This window comes from Stegodyphus dumicola, chromosome 8 (genome assembly GCF_044657685.1).
Source record: "Stegodyphus dumicola isolate Sdum_Otavi_A_Nest chromosome 8, ASM4465768v1".
NCBI lineage: Eukaryota > Metazoa > Arthropoda > Arachnida > Araneae > Eresidae > Stegodyphus > Stegodyphus dumicola.
This window is the reverse complement of record NC_140775.1, coordinates 70798096-70821638: the sequence shown is the minus strand read 5'-3', so window position 1 is coordinate 70821638 and position 23543 is coordinate 70798096. Positions and strand designations below refer to the sequence as shown.

At 34.6% G+C, this 23543-nt stretch overlaps 1 protein-coding gene across 1 annotated transcript in view; it reads right to left on the bottom strand.

The window, feature by feature from the left end:
- Positions 1-13909, bottom strand: part of LOC118192051 (microtubule-associated protein 1 light chain 3 alpha-like) — a 52920-nt gene extending 39011 nt beyond the window's left edge. The window contains exons 1-2 of the mRNA XM_035362943.2: positions 13607-13909; positions 1033-1088 (exon numbers count right to left, since the gene is read on the bottom strand). Coding sequence (XP_035218834.1) covers positions 1033-1088; positions 13607-13748 — 198 coding nt within the window. The 5' untranslated portion in view covers positions 13749-13909. The remainder of the gene's footprint in view (positions 1-1032; positions 1089-13606) is intronic.
- Positions 13910-23543: the final 9634 nt, after the last annotated feature.

Below are 23543 nucleotides of genomic sequence, written 5' to 3'. Positions count from 1 at the left end.
CAAAATACAGCAGAAGCTAACACCAGACAAACAAACGTTGTCCTGAGAATTTTCCACTGGGTAATTAATGGTTACCAAAAATAATGGTCACAGGAATCAAAGTCCGGCGATATAATAGCGGGTACTGGTGATAACACAAATTACAACAGTTTTATACTTTTTAGTAAAACTAGCATTCGGAATCGAAAGAATATTTATTGGAATATTATTGTTCAAAATGATTAAAAGAGCATGGGACTGATATTACCCAAGTCATAAAGTTATACCACCTTAAAAAAACATGCAAAGCGAATTGTATCTCACGGAATGATGTGTCATATAGTCATGTGTACTACAGTAAAATCATTCCCTCTCAGATTACTATCTTTTTTATTATTATATTACAGACTACAGCAAAAGTGAAATTTTGAGGATCTTCCTTGTTCTACCGCTTTATTATGCTGTCTTCTGGTTTTTCCTATATTCTGTCTGAAAATTTTGATTAGCGGAATATCTTAACAGCAAGATTTATCTGATTATAATACATGGAAAACTGAGACTCAGAAGACGTTTGTAATACAGAATCCCTTGACGATCATTCCTTGCGAAAAAAAAAAAAAAAAAAAAGGGAGGGCTATATCTCCGGACACGTAATTACGAACGGTAAACCCGTCATCAATTTTGGGATTATTACTCTTCAGCATGTAATTTAACGGTGTCATCTAAGTCTTACAAAATATACCCTAAATATAGATTTGGCGACACATCCCACCGATGGAATGATTTTGGGCCTCTTTACATAAGTAATGATAATTTCGTAGCAAAAGAGTCTTTAGGCTCAGTATCGCATCGTAAAATTAGTGTTTTCATAAAAATTACGAAAATTTGGCACTTAACGTCATTATGAAATCTTACAGTATTAGAAGTTAAGGCTCATGTACAGAAATCAAAGTTTTTTTTTTTTTTACCTCGTATGAAGAAGTTAATTATATGGCTGCACATTATGACAATATTACTGTAACAATGTTCATAGAAAAATGGCAAATTACTTACCGGTAATTTATGGGGATATTTCTTTCGAACATCGGTTGACTCATCCTTTCTTAGTGCTAAAAAGAAAAAATTAAAAAAGCGATCAGCAAAAGTCATTGATGTTAAAAAAACTCATTTCAAATGAGACTACGATTTTTAATAAACCATGCAATGTTTTCTGTCAACGAAGTCCGGATGCAGCTCTCCACCCCCCCCCGCTCCGAGTTTAAATTGATAAAAATCGAAACAAATATATAGGGTGATTCAGAATTCATCATCAATATTTGGTGGGGAAGTAGGGAATAGGAAAAGGAGATTTCACATGGGAAAGTATGGGCGCAGACGAACGCATGGTGGTGTAGAGAGCGCTGTGTGTACACAACTTCCTTAAGCACAGCTGTTTCATGTGTGCAGCCAGCCGTCATTCGACTAGGTGACTTTGCAGATATGCATGTAAATGCCAGGCATATTCCAGAATGTCCGGTTGTCCACGCAACGCCGTTGTGAGTCATGCATTCTAGCACATGGTCAGCAGTTCGAGTACCTATTGTAAGTCTCTAAAACCGATGCAAAGAAATGCTAATGTAAGATAATATTTTTTTTTTTTTTTTTTTTTTTCTCCCTTACTACTTTCTTTTTATGTGTTCTTTCCATTATTGAACTGGGGTCATTTTGCCCTACTACATGGCATATGCGCCCATGCATTCCTATGTGAAATTTCCTTCTTTTCCTATTCCCTACCTCCCCATCAAATATTGATGATGAATTCTGAATCAGCCTGTATGCAGGTAACCCTCGTATAACACGGTAGATATATTCCTAGAAAATAGTGTTGTAAGAGACCCAGAGGTAGTATAAAAAGCAGGGTTACCTTCCGGAAACTTATTACAAACAGGTTTTTTTAAATTTTACATAATGTAATTTTTATTAAACATATATATGTATATACAACACAAAATAAAAAAAACATTACATATTTTAATGTAACGAAACTTTAGTTTAACCACTTGCGCTAAAAAGACGTGCCACGCACGTCGAGATGCTTTTGTCTCAAACTGCGAGCGACGTGAACACCACGCCGATAGGCATTTATCGCAAAAATGAAAATAACGTGGTGCACATGTCGCCTAACAACGAGATCTCGAGTTACAGCTCTGGATTGCACTCGCAGACGTGGAGCGGCGTAAATGAGACACTTTACCGCTTGTTGTATTGTAGCGCACGGCACCGCAACCGTGACGTTTAGTCGTAGCTTAAGTGGTTAATAAATTTCTTCGTTATCACTGCTCAGTATAATCAACCGAGAACGTTTTTTCGTGGAATTGAAAACGCTTTCACTTTCTGAATTTCTTTCTTCATTTAAAGTTCTGGCATTTTCTTCCCTCTTTAAAAAATCTGTAATTGTATTTGCTGACTAGTTCTTAATGTGTCAATGTAAATTTCTCGATATGGAGCTAGACAGTTTTGCAGCTCCCTTTTGAATTTTCGGCTTATTTCAGCGGAATGGTCTGTACTGAAGAAAAATGATTCGAGATTTTACAGCTAAGCTTAAACCTTCTTTTAATTTTTTTTAATGTTAAATTATTAACTGCACTATCTTCATCAATGCTAGTGTCCTCAGAATCGATTTGATTTATGGCTTCGGAGGCTATTTCCGTCAAATCTGCTTCGTCAATTTCTTCTTCCGCTAATAAATCTCGAACGTCCTCAATAGCCATGTCGACAAAAACTTCGCCTCCGATTGATTTAGCAAGTTTTAATAAGCCAAAAATTTCATTTTCTGAGAATTCACGCATGTTTTCTATTTCATCTGAAAAGAGGGACATATCTTCTTCTAGTATGCATTTAACGTTGATGTTTTCAGTTCTTTCAGACACAAAGATACTATGTCGATACAGTACTTGATTGAAAATCTCTTCCAAGCTTCCACTACCTTAATTGATTTTGAATCGGTTACGTCTAAAATGCGGTGTGACGCTCTTATGATGTAATATGTTTTAAAGGTATAAATAATATCTTGATTCAATGGTTGGAGTAACGAAGTAGTGTTAGGTAGTAGGAGCAGTATTTTGGCGCTGTGATGATTCAATATTTTGGGTGACATGGAGCATTATCTAATAGTAATACGCTCTTGAAGCTCAAACTTTTCTGCCTTAAACGTACAGCATTTGACACAAAACAATTTGGTAAAAGTTTACAATTGGGTGCCCCTTGTTTTCTTTTTTGACGCCAAGATCTGCGCCAGTAAGACACAATTTCAAGATGGCCGATACACAAACCAAAATAAGAAGTCAAAGAATTGCATAAACTCTGTGTCCATGTACACATCGATCTGTTTTCACTTAAAAAACATCCCAGAATTGCATAAACTGAGCATTGCGCACTGCTTTAAATGTGACCATGTAGACATCAATCTATTTTTATTTTTAAAAAAATCAGGAGGCTAAAGCAAAGTTAAACTATCATGGTAACCAGAAATGAGATTTCATCGCCAAAATTTTACAAAAAATTGTCGCTAATCGAAGGAGCACCCAATTCTACACTACAGCCAACAATTTAAAAGCCAAACTTTAGCTTCATAATCAACGTCCTAGCACCTTCATAATCAGCCGATGCAGACTCTTCTTGAATTCTTATGCTATGAGTTGCAAGACGCTTTTCATGAGCTGCAAGACTTTAAGGTGCTTGAAAATTGAGTGTTTTTTGTTTAATGATATCAATATCCAACGGAATTCATTTTTGACAGCTATCATCAATCCAAATCCTGACTGCCTTTTCCATCTTCTCAATTATTGGCGTCCGGGAGGGGCGAACTGCACGTTTTGCAAATGTCGAAGATCCTGCAGCAACTGCATTTCTTATTACTTTTTCGTAATAATCCGGACTATTGCTTCATTCAAATTGAAACTTTTTCCAATGTGATATGCCTTTTCTCCTTTTAAACGTTGGTCCAAAATTCGTACCTTTACTTCTAAAGAAAGGAATTGCCTCTTAAACGTTGTTTTTTATCTTTATTAGAGATGTTTGGGGACTGAAACGTAATGTCTTAAAGATGAAAAAGTTATTCTTTAACACACCCTGGCTAAATACAGACTGCCGACCAACAACGTGAGACACTTTTGCTTTCAAGCCACGGAGATGAAGATTCGAATTTCTGGAGCTGAAAGTGCAGGTTGTGCGTTTTAGAGCACTTATTGTGACCTCAAGTTGTTCACCTTCTGCAATAATAAAGTTTCTTCCTTGTTATCTAGTGATTGTGCTCTCGAGACCTGGGTACTGTTTCTGTTGTGCAAATGTGCTTTGAATGTCATGGAAGGAAACGATTTTCTTCCGTTACCGGTTAAGAATTAACGGTCGCCCTCCACCATATGACTCGTCTCCCTGAGAACATCTGTTCCTACGGGTACCGAAATCTTGGAAAACAACTGGCAGATATTAGAAAACCAGGATTCTTATGTGTTAAATGACTATATGGGTGCTTTGCTCAATATAGAAAATTTTCCTGCGGAGTTGATTAAATTTCTCCAGATTGCTTGGGCAATTGTTTTATGGTGTTAGAGAGAAACCGTGTTGTAGGAGGGTTGTCGCAGTTTATGAATCGTGTTATACCGAAACCGTGCTATATGATGCCGTGTTGTAGGAGGGCTACCTGTAATAATAAATAAAAAAAGTCCAACTGTTTGAATCAGAGCTGTTCATCCATTTAACTTATAGTGGACAAAGGCTTATTTGTTGATCAGGTATGTAGTGTTTTAATAAACATAATAGCCATATTTTCCTTTTAAAAAAAGATTTAACCGACATTTTGGCCAATGTAGTTCTCCTCCTTCTGCTTTGCAAGCAGTGTCTGGCATGTGTCTGACTCCCCAGTTACATGTCAGACACTATTTGCAAAGCTTTTTCTCCGGTTTAGAGCTGAAAGGAACAAAATTTCCATATACTTAAGGTTAAAAGAAGCAGTTCTCCATAGGCACTGTAAATGAGGGAATATTCCTTCTCGACCGTAGGTTGACAAAAGATGGAAGTGCAACTTCTGATCCCATTTTTTAAGGTTTCCATGTTCAAAATTTTTAATCATTAACAGACCGATTAAATTTGAAAGATAAATATTTTACATTTTGCCGAATGAACGCATTTACAATACTTTGAAGTGAGACTAAAAGATCTTTTGGGTTAATAAGTAACTGAGAGATTTTGAGATTAAAAAAAAAAAAAAAAAACAGCATTCACAAGTTTTTTTCCGCAGCGGCAAATATTTCTGTTTTATTTGTATGTAGCACTGTTATATCACTAATTTAAATATTTTTATTTTCTATATAATTTAACTAGCTTAATTTCTACACTTGCAATAAATTGGTATAAATTTTTGTATACATTCTATGAGATGAGTTTTCATTTTGGTAAATTTTAGATTCTGAAACTGAATTTCGACACATATCAGTAACAAAAGTAGCAAAATGGCGTAATTATTTAGGGAAAACAGGGAACAAAATTAAATAAAAGAAAATTAAGTTACAAAGTTAAATAATAGCAAAAACAAAAACGAAAATTTTTTACATCCTTGAACGAAGAAAAGAAAGTGCTGTAATCGCGAAAAATTTGAGGTTTCAGATTTAAACGGAAATATCCATTTTGACCCCTCTCGAATCCATTTGAACAATGTTTTTGCGTGACACCTGTACGTACGGGCATAATAAAGGACTCTTTTTCCCAAAATGGATTCAGAAGAGTTCTTTTTCCATCAGTTCAATACGCACGTATATATCTCACATAACTCAAGAACGAATGGCCTCAAGAGAGTTGAAATTTTATACATGGGACTGCCATAACGTGTAGTTGTGCAACTCGCTTTTTGGTTGCAATCGGCAGCACCAAATATATATATATATATCCCCTCTGGTGTCCCGTTCAGTAAGCTAAGTTTTTTTTATTCAAATTCTTGGCAAACGGTGCATTTTTCCCCCTTTAAAAGTGATTGAATTATGTTGCTCTTATATTGAGGTTAAGGCTTTTATGCCTTTAGTTAATCTGCATGCAATAAACATAGAATTATCAACAATTTAAAAATTGCTAAAGTGCTACTAAGCCTAATGTAGCCTCCGTTTGTTTGCATTTAAAATTCTTGATAGAATAGTGTTTTAAAGGTTTTAAAGTCAGTTTTTGCACCAAATTTCAGTGTCTTTTTACCGAGTGGGATCAAAAGTAAAATTTCAGTTTTGAGCACCGAAACATCTGTCTGGCCCCCGCTAACTGAATTGCTTGCTTTTGCTTAGAAACTGTAACTTTAATTGTAAAAAAATTTTAAACTGTTTTTAACCCTATTTGGTTTTTAGGTTTTTCTTCATTTCACAATTTTTAATAAGATGTTTTGAGTTTTTATGTGTTTTAGCCTTGCCGCGAAGTGAGAACTGAATTGATTGAATAAGAAATGCGTTTAATTAGTTGGCCTTGCTTCTCTATTAAAGTGGATGCGCTGATAAAAAAGTGGTAAAATAAATTTTAACAGTGTGTCGGTTGAACAGTGTTTTTTAACAGTTTTTTTTAACAGTGTCTGGGTCTCGAAATTTTAAATGTTACAGATCATACTCTTATTTACATTTCTGAGGCCCTGTAACGTAACATTTATTACATTTTTGTGTTCAGAGATGTGTGAGAAAATAAAATATTAAATAATTTATTACGGAGCAACTATAATCGTGAACTGGAAATCGAAATTTGAATTTTTTTTTTTTTCATTTGCAGTTTATTTCATTTTAAGTACTAATAAAAGATGCGATGCCGAGCTTTATCGACTTTTAATTCTCTATCCAATTATCATGAATAATGTAAATACACAAATTCAGAAAGTAAAAAATCTGATTTGTGCACCACATGACTCCCTCGTGTGGCCTATTAAATTATACACATTTCTTGTATTTCTCACTTAATTCATTTTTTATATTTCTCATTCAATTAATTTTATTCTTTATAATCTCATTCAATTAATTTAGTTCTCACTTCGCGGTAATACATGAAGACTCAAAATCTTCTTTAAAAATTGTAAAATACAGCAAAAAAATAATACACCAAACACTGTTAAAACAATTAAAAAAAAATTTTTACCATTAAAATTTACATTTTCTAAGCAAAAAAAAAAAAAAAAAAAAAAAAAACAAGCAATTCAGCAAGCGGGAAACTAGGCAAATTTTTCGGTGCACAAAACCGAAATTTTACTATTAGTCCCATTCGGCAAAAATGCATTGAAGTTGCAGGAACTGACTGAATTCACTATTCTATCGAGTTTTAAATATAAACAAATGGTGGTTCGTTAGGCTTAACTCGCCATTTAAATTTTTAAATTATTGATAATTCTACAACTATTACATGCAGATTAACTAAAAGCATAAAAACCTTAACCGGAACATAAAAACCACATTATTTAATCACCTTTAAAACAAAAAATGTGCAATTTACCATCATATAAGAATAATAAAACTTCGCTCATCGAGCCAGGTAACAGAGTGGGAATATATATATATCAGAAAGAGATAAAGAAATTTTGCACAAAGACAAAAAATTTCATATAGAGGAAAACTTTAACCCTATGTCTCTGTTAGTTCTAAACCCTAAATTTGTAAAACTATTAAAATAGTATAAGCACTAATAGCAGCTTATTTGAATTTCATAATTATAAAACTATTTTTCAAAAAACATAATATAATCATGCCTAGTATTTTCGTGCATTACGCTGCTGAAAAATTATCAGTAAAGACATAAAGGAATTTAGAACTAATTTTTCACATTAAGTCCAAAAACTGAAATAAATTTCATAAAGTTTATGGTGGAAAACTTTAATTCTTTGTCTTTGTGATGTTATATATATATACACGATCGGCGCAGCTGATTGCAATGAAAAAGGGAGGTGCACAACTACATATTATAACCCACTGAGCGCCGCTTGAGATAACCACTGACCTGACTTTGTTGTAAATGTCTTAGTTTTAATAGTCATCCTGGTAGAAGGGAATAGTTCTTCCGTATAAAAATATAAATATTACATGGCCATACAAGGCCTGTGTATAAGCATAGATATGTTAATTACAAACATTGGCTTATACAAGTTACATATAATCATGACAGTTATGTGCACACATTTAAACATTATCTGAATTCATATTTACAATACTTTTACTGAGATAATCAAAGTAAACTTGTAATTCATTTACACACTGACAGGATTTTCAATGTCATTTTAAACTGCTTTACAATATTATTTTTATCAAGTACATACAAACTGGATAGTAGTGTGCTTACATTACAATAGTTTTGCTCTTACAGTCCTGTTACTATTTTACGGGGTGAGCTATTTGTCTAGTGTTGATTTTCATTTGTTGTAGTATTTTGATTTGCTATTAAAATTATGCTACGAGGATACAATTCTTAAAGAAGGGGGAGAATTTTTTAGTACCTTGCTGAGCACAGACTGATCACCTCCTCTAACTTAGTTTTTCGTCTGCTTGTTGCCGAAGGTATTTTCCGCCTATTGCGGCCAGTATTCACTGCTTGGCATTTTTAAATGCAGTTTATCGGTTTTTTTTTTCTTTTTCTTTTTTTTTGTGGGCAGTTGAAGCGGTAGTGAACTACATCACCTACCGCACCCCATGCACACAATTGATGCTCGTTTGCCGAATCTCTTAAGATAATGTGGGAAGGGACCAGGGCCAGTGTAGAATTGAGTTTGTGTTCCGCTGCATGTATTAATTAAGGGTGTAACTTTCGGAAAGAACTTGTAGGTTCTCCTCCCTGTGCTTTCCTTTTCCCATCTTTTCTGCCATTCTTGTAAAAGGCGATTGAATTTGATTTTTTTTAAAGTAGGCCTGCGGAACATTTACTGCGTTTTCCAGTCTACTGGAGTCACTGGCTGCAGATTTCGCAAGCATTTTGTTACAGCCCAGTCGCATGTACAAAATCTCAACGCTCTACGGCTACTCGTTCTTGAGTTATGCGAGATACATACATACGTACGTACAGACGTTAAGAAAAATATCTTCAGAATCCATTTTAAATCTATTTTACAATCCTTTTTGGCAAAAACGATTTTTTATTTTCTCCTCACGTTTTACACAGTTTCGAGAGGGGTTGAAATACAATACTTCCTTTATTTCGTACAAGGAAGTAAAAAGGGAAATATTAAGAAAGTAACTATAAATTCAGTTTTAATGGTAGAAAAAAAAATACCAAGAAATTTTATAGATCGTATATATTTATAAATTGCAAGTAAGAATTAAAAATTTTTTTTGAAAAATTCAATTTTTTTTCGCTTAATTTATATTTTGTTTGATAAATATTTTACCAATTAAAATAATCCTTTACACAAATATATTACATTTTCCCCCAAAGTGTAATCAATTATTTTTAAAATAATTGAATTTATATATATATTAAAAATTTATATATATATGATATTTAACAAACATTCTTTATTCGTAAAAAACAAATTTAAACATAATTAAAAATTAAATTTAAATTGTGAAATTTTAATTGTAAACAAATATGATATATAATGCAGGTATATATGCTAAACTGACATTAAAATTCGACATTCATATTTCGAAGGAAACCTCTAGATCAGGGGTTCTCAACCGGTGGTACGCAAAGAAGCAAAGTATTAAATTCAAAAATTAAAAGCGCAAAATCCTGATTGAGTTCTTTCTCGAAGACTCGTAAATTTATGCGATTTGAGCTTTGTTCAAGAGTGCCGGTAGTAGAAATACTTTGTAGTGGTGTTACTAAAGGTTTTCAATTTTTGTTTAAATGGTACGTGTTAGTCAAAAGGTTGAGAAACGCTGCATATTTAATTTTCAGGCTTAGAACATACAGTCTGTCTCAGAAAAATGATCGAATACCATAATTTTTTTATACTATTTTAAGTAATAGGAGAAAAGCTTTGAAATAAAATAATAAAGAAGACTTTTTCCTTGAATACACGCTTTCTTAACTCCCTTTTTTTACTAAATAAATTTGAAAACATTAAATAGTAAATTTAAATAATAACGTTTTAGGCTGAAATGGAAAAAAAGATATCACAAAATTAATCGGACATTTTCAGAATTTCTGATTAAAATCATATTAAATAAATAAAAAAGCGAACTTTTATGAATTAATTTAGATAAAGAAGCTGGGAAACAATCTAAAAATCATTTGCTTTTATAATTCGAATTTTCTTTTTAGAGAATATTCGTTATTTTAATGTTTTGTTGCTACGGCTCGCTCACGAAAGGAAACATCTTTAAAAACCCGCAGATTAATTAGAAATTTGCATCAAAATGAAGGGAACCTATTAGAAAAATTGCCGATTTACTTAAGTAATTCTGCAATTTTTGATACCATTAAGCGTTATAAGGAACAGAATTGTATTCAAAACGAAAGAAGACCTGGAACACCATCTAAGTTATCCGATGGAATTATCCGATAGAATGGATTTATTCTCTAAAGAACATTAGGTTGATCTTTACAATATGGTAACTGGTAGTTTGGCGACATTTTGGAGGCGATAAAGGTTACTACCTGGGACTTTGGTAATAATGTGAGCAGTACTCAGTTCCGATTACGCATTATTTTGCGTGAGGGAAATGAGAGATCATGGGATATGTCATGTGATATTAATGGACGAATTACGGTTCTTTAATCGGAAAAGGGGGAAAATCGGGAAAAAATGTGGAAATTTTGTATTTAGCTTTATTCTGTGTTGTGTGAAACAGTGTTGTGTAATTTTTGGATCCCATGGCCCTAACTAAAGTGATTCGAAATGGGTATTTAGGCATTGTGATAAAGAGAAGTTTGCTTTTTATTTAGCGGAGGAAGTATGGAGGAAAAATTCGCAGAAAAAATCTTTGAATAATTTTATTGAATGAATTAGAAAAGTGTATCCGCCACGTAATCAAGATTCTGAAGAAGATTAGGTAAGTTAGTATTTTTAATTATTTGAGGATATTATTTTTATGCATTGTTCTAAATGTAAGGTGGAAAGGAATTTGGTATTATTGGGAAAATTGTTATTAGCAATGATTTAGTTTAAAGTAATTAGGATTGTAAGGTAATTTTTATTAATTTAATGTATGTGCTCATTTATATTTTAAGTAGTGTTTTTGAATTTAATTATATTTTAATCAAATGATAGTTATTTTGTGAATTTTATGTTTGTAGGAATTTGGTATACGTTTAAGTTGAAATAAACGTGCATGGAAATAATTTAAATATTTGATACTAAGTATTTGTAATACTTGCGGTATGAATTCGTTGGTGACGTGTATAATGTAATAGATGATTTAGAGGTAAAAGTTTTTGGATATTTTATTTATTTTATATGTGGAAATGTTCATATTTGTAAAGGCTAAATACTTTTTCGCGATCAGGTAGTTTCATATATGTTCTTTTTACCGGGTTTAAAGATTGAGAAAATTGTCATGTATTTTCGTGAAATTTTTCTAATTTATGAAAAAAAAGCAGTGTACATGGATATAGTGAAGAGTGTGCGCAATGCCATTTTTGTGCAATTCTGGGATGTTTTTTTAAGTAAAAATAAGTCGGCGTGTACATGGTTTATGTGTATGTGTTATTTTGAAAAACGCGTAAGGTGTATGGTATTGTGCACTTTTTCCCAATTTTGCAGTGAATATTTGTCATGATTAAGCAGTTTTGTTTGATAAAATTTCTAGCATAAGTGTAATTCGGCTAGTAGATTGTTGGAAGAAGTGTTCAGTAGATAAGAAGAAAAGAAACATGTCTTTACTCCGTGAAGACAAAATGGCGGCGGGGAAGAAAAATAGAGGGTTGCTGTAGGAGAGTTGGTTGCCAAATTTTCGCCAAAAAATCGCCAAGTTACCATAATGTAAAGATCAACCGAACATTAAAAAAATTCAAAGACCGAGTGCTCCTAAACTTGTTGCGGAATTACGTGAATTATAAAGAACATTTGTAAATCTAGAAACGGTAAGAAGAGTTATGCAATCTTCAGGACATCATGGCCGAGTAGAAATTTTATCTCAGTAAAAAAAAAAAAAAAAAAAAAAAAGACCGAAAACTTCCACTCGCTTTCATAAAATCGATGAAACAAAATACTCTCGATTACTGGAAAAATGTGTTGTTTGTTGATGAAAGCAAATTTAACATCTTCGGCTCATATGCACAAGTACTGCTGTGGAGGAAACCCAAAGAAGAATTTCGGAAGCAAAATTTAGTATTAAGCGTTAAGTAAGACCGAAGAGGAGTTAAGGTGTGGAGATTTACGGCATATTCTGGAGTTGGTAATATAGAATTTACACATGGTATCATGGATTAATATAAGTACGAAAACTTAATATACAAAATAGTTTTAAATTCTATTAGGGCAGTGATCCAAAACATACTGCACACAATATCAGACTCTGATATAAGTGTGCATAACTAAGTAAGGCCCCACTGGTAAAATCCTAGTATACGGTGCAGCCTTGGCGCGACTTTGAAAATTATCGCCAACACCAAAAATGATCCAAAGAACGTCTATATATATACTATACACTATATACTATGCGTGTATATACATAGTATATATACTATATGCATAGTATATACTATGTTTAACTATATATTTTCTTTGAATGACCCGTTAACTACTCATATATACTATATGCATAGTATATACTATGTTTACATGACCCGTTATGAATGACATATGCATAGTATATACTATGTTTAACTATATATTTTCTTTGAATGACCCGTTAACTACTCATTGCAATGTCCCGTTTTTACTGCTCATCATAAAGTCGCCAAAAGTAGCCAAATCCCTTGTGCACCGGATACTAGGATTAAACCGCACCACTAATCCTATTGTACATATTTGGCATGTGCAAGAATAAAAAAAATTGAAAACAAAGCATATCTCTTCGCGGCAATAGTTGAAAGCAGTGATTCAAAAGAAATTGCATAAAATAAGTCCAGAAATCCTAAAAAGACTGGTGAAGCAAATGCCAAAAGTTTAAATGACACGATCAAGTGAAAAAGAAATCCCACAAAATATTAAGGAGCAAAAACATGCAAGTTTTTGTCATTTTTGGCTATTACTAAAAGTGTCCGATTATTTTTGAGAGAATATTTCTCCTCGTTAAACAAACAATATTTTTGAATTTAAACTTCATATTTTCGAAAATGTATTTACTATAAAGAAATGTTGAATTTACATATAATCAAAATAAAAGCCTTTCCTTTTTGCTTTAATTTAGTTTTTACGTTTATTAAAATTTATAAATATTCACAGTTTCGTATAAATTTTGTGAGCCACAGTATGTCTTTTACTGTTTCTTTCTTTCTTTTTTTTTTTTTTTTTTTTCGGTAGATTTAAAAAAAAAAAAGTGGACAAAGAAGTTTCAAGTGACGTTTAAAAAAATAATGATCATAAGAAATGGGCATTCTATAAGAAAAATCAATTAAAAATTAAATAAATATACTTCAATTCTTTTATAGTAAGCTCTAATTAACATGTACATGATGTTTTTAATATTAGAACTGGAGTTCCAATATTCGCTTTTTATGATCAAATATAAGCAAAGAATTTAAAATAAAACTATTCACTTACTTAAAGATCTTCTTTCTTTAAACGATTTGAGTGCAGCAGGCTTTGTTTCTTTTGGCTGATACAATGAAGTTACCGAAACTATCTGAGGAAGTTGTAAATATTCGCAGCGCAAATCGCATTTTTGGCGAAGTGCTTTAACCATCGCGACGAATTTGGAATCCAGTTTTATATCTTTATCTTCAGAATAATCAGGAATTATTTATAAATAAAGGTTATTTATGTAAATACTATATCCACAGTGCACACCTTTAGAAACTACTATGACGAGGAAACACACCTTCCCTACGTTGAAAGGAAAAGCTCGTGTAATGTTCAGTTCAAAAATCGCTCTCTGAGTTACTTCAGGTGGCGCTGCCGCCTCTGGCATGCAGCCAATCGGAGTCTTTCTTAATATCTCGTGATAGTATTACAAAGCAGTTTTCGCCTCTTTTTACTTACGAGATATTTCTTTTAGGGATATGTATATTTATTTCCGTTTAAAGTAAAACTAATACGTTCATTTAAATATTAATTAAGCACAAAAGGTAGACAGCTTTGCTATAGTTAAAATAAATTAACTGAAATAAAAAGATAATCCTCTCTTCACGAATATTTTTTTTAATTATTTAATGGAACATAATAATATATTCACATCATTATTTCCTATGATGTTACAGGACATTTTAAAATTCGTTACTTGCACACGTATGAACGTATACAGATTGTTCCAAGAAAGGTGGCTATGAGTTTTATTTCCTCAATTATTGATTCTAAGCTTACATTTGAAAACACAAAAATTTGTTAAATTAAGAAGCAGAATTTTAGTAGTCTCAGCCTTTTTGATTGATCAACCTCTATTTCGAATCAAATTTTTTATATGGATCCGTTCCGCGGACTGAAAATACTAATTAGTAAAATATGAATGATTCTTTAATTACGCTGGTCTGTAGCAAAATCCTCCTTATGAAACTCACGGGCATTCTGTTATAGATTCATTTTAAATTATATTTATTTCGAAATTAGCTTAAAAATAAACAATCAAACTTTATTTAGAGATAAGAAAGAGCCGTTACGTACTTAGTGAGTATGAAATAGAAATTTTATTAAATATTGAGCTTTTTTTTTTTATTTATTTTATTTTTTTTTATTATTATTATTTCTGGGCGGCAATTCTAGGAAAGTAGGAAGGCAGCCAATAGCCTAGGAGCGGCCCTCGGAGTAACAGAAAATGGGCAACATGTTTAAGTAGAGAGATAACGTGACTGAAGTTAAAGTTGTTGTAAAATCTTGGGCCAGTTACAGATTTAATGCCATAATTGCTTATAATAAGTATGATATTCATATCAAACAAAGAAATAAATTTTAATTAACTATAGGCAAAAATCTTACCATTCTTATTGATCATTAAGATGAAATTAAGCTGATACAGAATTCACGAAACTGAAGTCTTTCGGCGAAACATCCAAAATAAACTTTAATGCGATTCATTTTATAAATGTGAAGAAATTTTCTTCATTTTTACTTCCTTGTACGAAATAAAGAAAGTATTGTAATTGCGAAAACTTTCTGGTATCATATTTAAACGAAAATATCCATTTCAACTGCTCTCGAAACCATACAAACGAAGTTTTGCGTGACATCTGTATGTACGGACAAAATGTTTTTTTTTTTTTTTCCAAAAAGGATTTTTAAAATGGATTCTGAAGAGATTTTTCTTGACGTCTGTACTCCCCCTCCCGGGGGTCGACTTAGAGAACTCTGCGAAGCTACTGGCTAGGATCTGTACCTAGGCAGTCTCGGCCACGGGGGTATAAAATCACGAGCCTGGCGGTTCCAGAGCCCGGGGTTGGGTCATTTGTATGGCTGGACCTCGGGGGAAAGGCGTAAGACGTATACCAGATGGTTCTGTAGCTTGGTGTGGGACGGCACCACGGTGTTGGACGGCATCGAGTTTGCTAGGTAATGACCTGATGGGACGCGCTGCCCGTGTCCATTCCATTCCATTTTCCGCTGTTATACTGGACTTAGCCTGCGTGGATTGCAGGCTTTTTGCCAGTTGTCGTTTAATAAGGGTTCCTGGAAGTACTAAAAACAGAACAAAGGTGTCGCAGAGACAAGATGTGAAAATAAGGGAAAGTGTAGCACTTTGCCACTAAAGAGTGTAACATCGTGGGGTGGTGTAAAATACAAATCAGATACAAATATGCAAAAAAAGTTGAAATGATGAAAGTCAAAAATAAAATATAGTTATTCAGAATGAAGTTCCATAATTGAATCTTGGTTAAATATGAGTATTTACAAATATACAATGTTAGCGTAAAAAGTCAAAAGTGGAGTCATGTCATGTGATGGCTAAGAAAACTTGTTTTTTAAAAATATTTGTCATTCAAATAATGAAAACATATTTTTCTCTGAAGGGTAAGAGTTCCAGTCAATGGATTTCACAAGAGTTTTTCACTAACAGTTCGTGAAATTGCTGCAAAGTCCAAAATTTATGAGCACTGGGCGTGGCATAGCACAGAGTTCATCAGTCTCAGTAGTGCTCAGTTGACAGAAAATATGCAGTTGTAAATAGCTTATTGAGGAATATATACACATTGGATAGAATAAAAATAAGGTTATAAAGTAAAATAATCAGTAAAATATGTACAGACATGTGCAGTCATTTCAGTAGCACTGAGTGATCCAAAGCAGAGATAGAAATTTTCTAAGTCCTAGTCCACGTGAGGGGCCACCCTCCCGAACTGTGGCTTCGAAGGATGCTGCTTGGTTTTGGGAGATTAAGTAGGATGATTATCGTCGGCATTTAATGAAAATGCAGCAAACGGACGTAGAAATTGGTCTTCTGCAAGGATTTCATAGTTTAAGGTTTGAAAAAAGTTTAACTGACTGCAGTTAAATGCTTTTTGAAAAAAGTTTTCGTTGCTCTTGTACAGGAAATCTTTTAAGGTGTCAACACGTAGATCACTATGCAACACAGAGTTCCTCACATAGTAAGGGGCGTTTCCAGCGATTCTCAAGAATTTATTTTGCACAATTTGCAGTTTATTAATGTCGGCAGGTTTTGCCGCAGTCCATGCATGAGATGCATATGTGAGGATGGGTCTCACAGCAGTCAAGTAGATAAGTCGTTTCTTGCGTAGATCAAGATTGGAGTATTTTCCTAAGACAATTAATGACTTTCAGGGCTTGATTCCTGACATTGTTAATGTGCGGTGTCCAGGTAAGCTTATCATTAATAGTGACCCCGAGGTATTTAGCCTGGCGAACTATGGGAACAATTTCATTAAACAGGAGAAGGTTGTTATTTACAGGGCGGTTTCGTTTTCTTCTTCTGATGAGCAAAGTTGTGATTTACTTGCATTAATTTTGATCTTCCATTTTCTACACCAGTTTTCGATGGATGGGGTGAAGTTCTGTAGGACTTTGATGGCGTGGTTGAGGTTAGCTGATTTCACGGCAATAGCCGTGTCGTCGGCATAGCAGGCAAGGATGGAGTTGGTAGAGCTAATTTTGGGAAAATCAGCAGCGTAGAAAATATACATTACAGGTCCCAAAACACTGCCTTGAGGGATGCCGCTTTTAATTTTCCTTTCAGTGGAGAGAGCATCGTTGACACAAACTTTAAAGTTCCTCTCAGTGATGAACGAGTGAAGGATGCGAAGTAGTTCGGGTTCAAAGTTGTAGCTCATTAGTTTGATAATTAATCCCTCATGCCAGACGCGGTCGAAGGCTTTCGCCACGTCCAACATGAGGATAGCCACATTTTGTCTGTTATGCAGAGCCAAGCCTGCGAATTCGATAATGCGTACCAGTTGTTTAGTAGTTGAGAGATTTCTTCTAAATCTGAATTGCTCCGGAGGAAGTGCATCCAGGTGGTGTTGGATTCTGGAGAGTATGATGCGCTCGAAAATTTTACTGAGGACCGGCAGGAGGCTAATTGGCCTGTAACCATCGGTCTGGGTGTGATTTTTTTCCCGGCTTTGGGATCATGACAATTTTTGCAGTTTTCCATGCGGTAGGAAAATAACAGTTAGTCAGTGCTGCATTAAAGATACTGGTGATTTTGCAGATGAAGTTAAGAGGCAGTAATTTAATAGATTGATTAGTAATTCCATCAATTCCTGGAGCTTTTCTGGGCTTGAGTTTCTTCATTATTGTAGATACTTCTGCCGGAGTAGTGAGTGGGATTAGGTTATTAACAGTAGGGGAGCTAAGCCATTCTTGAAATTTAATGAGAGTATCTTGTTGAAATTTTGCATCACAAGGGGTTAAGTTAGGCGAGAATTGTTCTTCCAGATGTGTAGCGAAGGAGTTCGCTTTTTCTTCATTCGTAATGGATGGGTTTCCATTGTGCATAATGGGTCTGTTCGTTGCGTAAGTATTTTTAAAATTTTTGACAATTTTCCAAAGAGAGCCATCCTGAGTATTGAGATTAGAGATTTTTTCTGCCCAGATTTCATTTTTGAAGTTATTAATTTAGTATTTAATTTCTTTGCCAAGTCGATTAATCGCGCTTTTGATTTGCGGGTCCCATGTCAGGTGATAGTCTTTGCGGAGCCTATTGCGTTGCCGCATCTTTTCACGTGTGCTCCGGGGGAGGCGAAAAGCATTTTCCTTAGCGCTTAGATGTTCAGTAGCCTCCGTGATCGCTGCCTGGATGGACTGCGTTACGTCACTGATTGCTTTATCGATGCCATTTGTGTCATTAAGATTACCTAGAGCCAAATTGCTTGTCACTAAAACGTTTTGAAAAAGAGTCCAATCAACTTTGGTGCGATACTTTCCATTAATTGTCTTTGTGATTCCTAAATATGCCAGTACAGGAAGATGGTCAGAGGAAAGTTCATTTTTCACGTCTAAGACCATAGGAAGTGTCGTTGTGGAAAGTGCAATATCCAGTATGTCTGAAAATTCGATGCGTTCCGGACGATAGGTGAAGTCATCCGGCACATAAATGGAAACTGGATTATTGATAATAAAGTTATGTAAAACTTTGCCATTTAAGTTGGATCTTCAACAGTTCCAAGCAACATTTTTAGCGTTCAAATCTCCAGCTAGAATTGTAGGTAAGTTGGAAGGTAAGAGGTTATTTAAAATTAAATCTGTAAGCTTATTATTAGGAGGATTGTAGCACGCAGTAAAATACAATTTGTTGAAAGTAGGTAGTACTACACATACGGTGACAACTTCCATATTAAAGTTTCTTGATACACTAATTAAACATGAAGAAAAGATATTTTTAACATATATACATACACCACCACCACGATGACTAGTCCTATCACATCTGTAGTCTCTAAAGTTTGCAATTTTGAGCCGGTGACACATTTGTGCATGAGTTTCTGTAACTAATGCAATATCCACATCATGCTCTTGAATGAAATGTTGAAATTCTAAAAATTTGGTATTAAGTCCATTTGCATTCCAGATGCAGAGTTTAATTGGGGTAACACTTGTGGGCCGATTGTCCATTATTTGGCTGCCTCTTCGGTGCTATCTTCAGTTGTGTTTTTATCATGTGCTAGTTGTTTAAAAAGTAGGGGTAACCCCGAGTCCTTAATAAGTGCAACGAAAGTTTTCAGTTCATGAAGCACTTGCTTAGCTTCCGTGACACTTTCGGGAGCCAGTCCTGCAGTGAGTGCACTTGAGTATGATTTGTTGGTAACAAATCTATCCGCGTAAGATTTTTGCACAGCAGCTTTAGGCTTGGGAAACTTAACGCACCCTCTGTAGTTCGCAGTGTTCCCGTCTTCATTACAATTGGCACACTTAGGAGGAGTATCCTTGGATTTTGTGCACATAGAGGATTGATGTTTTTCGCCGCATTTAACACAGCGAGTGACTTTGAGCATGGTGGAAGCCCTGACAGCGGAAGCATTTCAGGGGGCCTGCTCTTCCTTTATATCTCTCCACTTCAACCTTCATGCCGAGCATGAATTTTTCGTGATAAATTTCTTTGCTTTTCTCTTTCTTTTCCAGCGTGACTAGAAATAACGGCAAATTAATTATTTCTCCGTCTCGTCGTCTCTTTAGCTGGTCGACTCGTTCAATTTTGTATTCACGATCTGTTAGTTGTTCCGCTATTTCGGCGCAGGTCACATATGATGGCAAATGTCGGATTACTACTTTCACTAACTTTGACTCCGGGAGTTCAAAGCAGTGGAAGGATATTTTTTCATCTTTCAAAACTTTCACTAGTTGTTTATAAATTGTCGGGTTGTACGCCTGAATTTTAAATCCTCCCTTTATTTGTTGCCCATGATAGTCCTTACATGGGGATAGATTATAACCAGCCAAAATGCCTTGCAACTTGATAAAGTCCCCACTGTCCAGACTGTAGTAAAAATATTAAAGAACTTAATTTAAAAAGGAGATTTTGATGAAATGTCAAAAATTTGTTCTTGTTCTGCCATTATGAATGTGGATGGAAAGAAAGAAATAAAGAGGTCTTTGGATCCAGTTTCTGATTAAACTCGTCAGAAAACTATTTCTTTCCTCGTCAAAGTGAAAACGAAACGATGATTGTATCGAACCTGAACGATGAATTGAATAAGTATGGGGTACATATGTAGACCCCTAAATCATCTTGTATAACATGCCGTAGAGGTTTGACTTTATTGATGTAGATTAAGTTATTTTAAATCCGCGCAGTGATTTTAATTTTTCTCAGTCGTAGGACTGTATGACAAAAAGTTACAGGACAAAAACGCCTGGGTACAGTGCATTTGATTATAAAATTCAAACATATTTTTAAATAAAAAAGGCCATATGTCCTTTAGTAACAAGTAAGGTATGAATAGAAAACATTTGAAGTATGAAAGAATCCAGTGGCTGTTGAATAATGCCACGCCTGGAATAGGGAAAGAATAATACAAATTTAAAAATAGACTGATAATTAAATGCATTCATTTAGTTAAACCATGGCAATATCTATGGGTCTACACATTTCTCTTGTGCTGCTGATAAAAGGAGATACTTTTCGTAGCCAGTTATAGTTTAGTAATTTATTTTGTCAATAAATATTAGCAACAAGTAATATACAGTTTTATCCTCTTAAATATTAATCCCAAACATTTACTTCCAATAACGAAGCGTCTTGCTGTGATCATGTAAAATTACACTTTTGTCTGGTCCCCGTAAATTTCAAATGTCCAGTCATTAAGATGTTCATTATGTTTTAATAAGTTCAGAACAAAATATATAGAGAAAATGATGTTCATTTCTCCATGTGGTTATTAATTTAGTTCGAAATAATGTAACAGAAATTCATTCGTTTGTTTATTTTTTTTCTGTTTAGTTGCCATTTGCAATAACTTTTGAACTAATTTTAAATAAAGAAATAAATCTTACAAACAAAGGATTACAAACATTAGAATTAAGAACATGCCTAAGGAGCGTTGTCGCCTCCCAGTATCTCGTCTCTTCTGTAAGATCACGAAGAGCCCCACATCGAAGCAGGTGGTCCCTACCAATTCTTCTCCAGAATTACAAAGTATGCAAAGAGGATCGCTTGAAATGCCTATGCGGTGCAGGTGGGCGGTAAAGCAATCATGCCCTGTAGACAGACGAAAGCCGCAATTGCATAGCGCCTTAGACAGTCGGGAATAAGAGACGGACTTATCTTTCTCCAACTTTTTAACGCTGTACGAGTCTGAAGATCTCGTAAGATATTAGACCTAAATAAACTTTTTTAAAACAATTTAATCCTCCAATAAGAAATGGCTGTATTAGGATGTTGTAGTAAGCTGGCACCTCGTTTTTGCAAATCATTGCCCAAAGTCCACAACGGCCAGGCACCCACTGGAAAACGATTTGTTTTCTTTTTGAAATGAGAGTTCTCAGTAATACTTGATATTGCAAAATTTCAGGTGTTAATGGGTGTTCAACAAAGCTAATTGATTGAATGGCTGCATGAAAATCAGGAACAACGTCTGCCTTTGCAAACTTGTAATGAATAGCTAATAAATGCTGTAGGGCTATACAGATGGCTACTACTTCGCCATCAAAGGAGGTACTACCAATGTATCCTGCAGGGGTATAGAAAGAAAAGAGCTTCGAAAACACGCCAGCCCCAACCTTAAAATGACAGTCAAACTGAGAACCATCAGTAAAAATGTGTAGCCATTGAATAAGTTGATGTCTAGTCGCAATGGTCTCCAAAGCGAGACATTTTAAAACGCTTGATGCAACATAACTCTTTCTATGGATGGTTTCCAGTAGGTCTAGCCTTACTTCGACATTAATCATATCCAAAGGGTTCTTCTGGTTGTCAAGAGAGGTTATATATTACCTGGAATCTCAAGATCTTTCTTCATGTCGAAGACTTTTTGAATAAATCCATTTGTGCTTTAAATTTCCTAGGCTTCACTACGTAGTCCCTCCAGTAGGGATACTCCATCCGCAGTAGCTTTTCATAAAGAACGAAGGCGCACATCTTCATAATATCCTGGAAGGGATTATTTCCTGTCAACAATAACACCGCATCGATAGATGTAGACTTCACAGCTCCTGTAATCAAGTGAAGAGTTTGGTTTTGCATCACCTAAAGTTTATTAAACACCGATTGTGGGGCAGTAATGAGAGCTTCAAAACAATACGTCATTAAAGGCAGAATATAAGTATTAAATGTAAAAGAGTGGACCGAGCAAACTCCCAAATACATCCTGCTAGACTCTTAAGAATAAGTCTTACACGTTCGGTAAGCTGCTCAACATGAAGCTTCCAGTGTAATTTATTATCAAAAGTCATTCCCAGATAAGTAAAATTGTCCCTGTTGGTAATCAAAGTATCTTGGTACTTTAACTCTGGGCGAAAGATTTCACGGGTTAGAGAAAAAGATTGTGAAGCTGTCTTTTCCAAATTTACAGTCCTATTTTCTTCACACCAATTCGAGAGCACCTGCAAGGTGTTGTTTAATCGACTTTCAATAAGGTTTCTTGCACCATGTTTTGGAGCTACGGTCCAAATTACCAAATCATCAGCAATAGTAGACAATTCATATCAGATGTTGATTTAAGAAAAGAAACTAGATCGTTGATATATATATTAAACAAGGGGCATCTACTAACTACTCCCTGAGGAAGCCCTAGTTTGTAAATTATAACATTTGGAGAAGGACTCTTCTACCTTTACCCTGCATGTCCCCTGGCTTGTGAAAGACCTAATCCAATTAAATAATTTTTATGTAACACCAATACTGACGAGCCTCTGGTAGAGCTTTACCGTCCAGACTGAATCATAAGCCCTCTTAAAGCCAACATAAATAACTGTCAAATGTTTTTGTTATACAAAGCATCTTTAATAAATTGGCTGAAGTTTGTCACCTGGTCACATGTTGACATATTCCTTCGGAAACCAGCCTATTCTACATCTAAAATACGATATTCCTCAAGATACCAGTTCAAACGTTTTACCACAGGTCTGTCCATAGTTTTCGTAAGCGAGATGGACCTATATCTGTTCAGCTGTTCGGGGTTCTTATTTTTCTTTATGACTGGAATAATAATAGCTCTTCTACAATGTGCTGGAATCTGCCCTGACTCCCCTACTTGATCAAAGACATTCAATACTGTTTTTCGTGCCTCATTCCCCAAATGGATAAGAAACTCTGTATGGATATAATCCACACCAGGAGATTTCTTTATTTTAATTCGTCGAAATGCTAGTTCCAGTTCTTGTGCATTAAAGGGAGCTTCAAACTTTCGTATTCCTTGATTTGTGGTGCGATGTAGATCTACCTCCTCGCGGTGAACCCTGGAAATGCTTTGCGGCTAAGTGATCTACAGTTTTGACATGCAGCCTTCCTACTCTTCGTCCATGAAACTTAATGTTCTACAGTGGAACGCGCGTGGTTTTTCCCAGTTCTAGAAAATCCAGGTTCAGTCTTTATAATATCGTTTAATAAGTATAATATCCATCTTTTTTAAATCAGAGAGGTTAACTTGACTGAGGACTC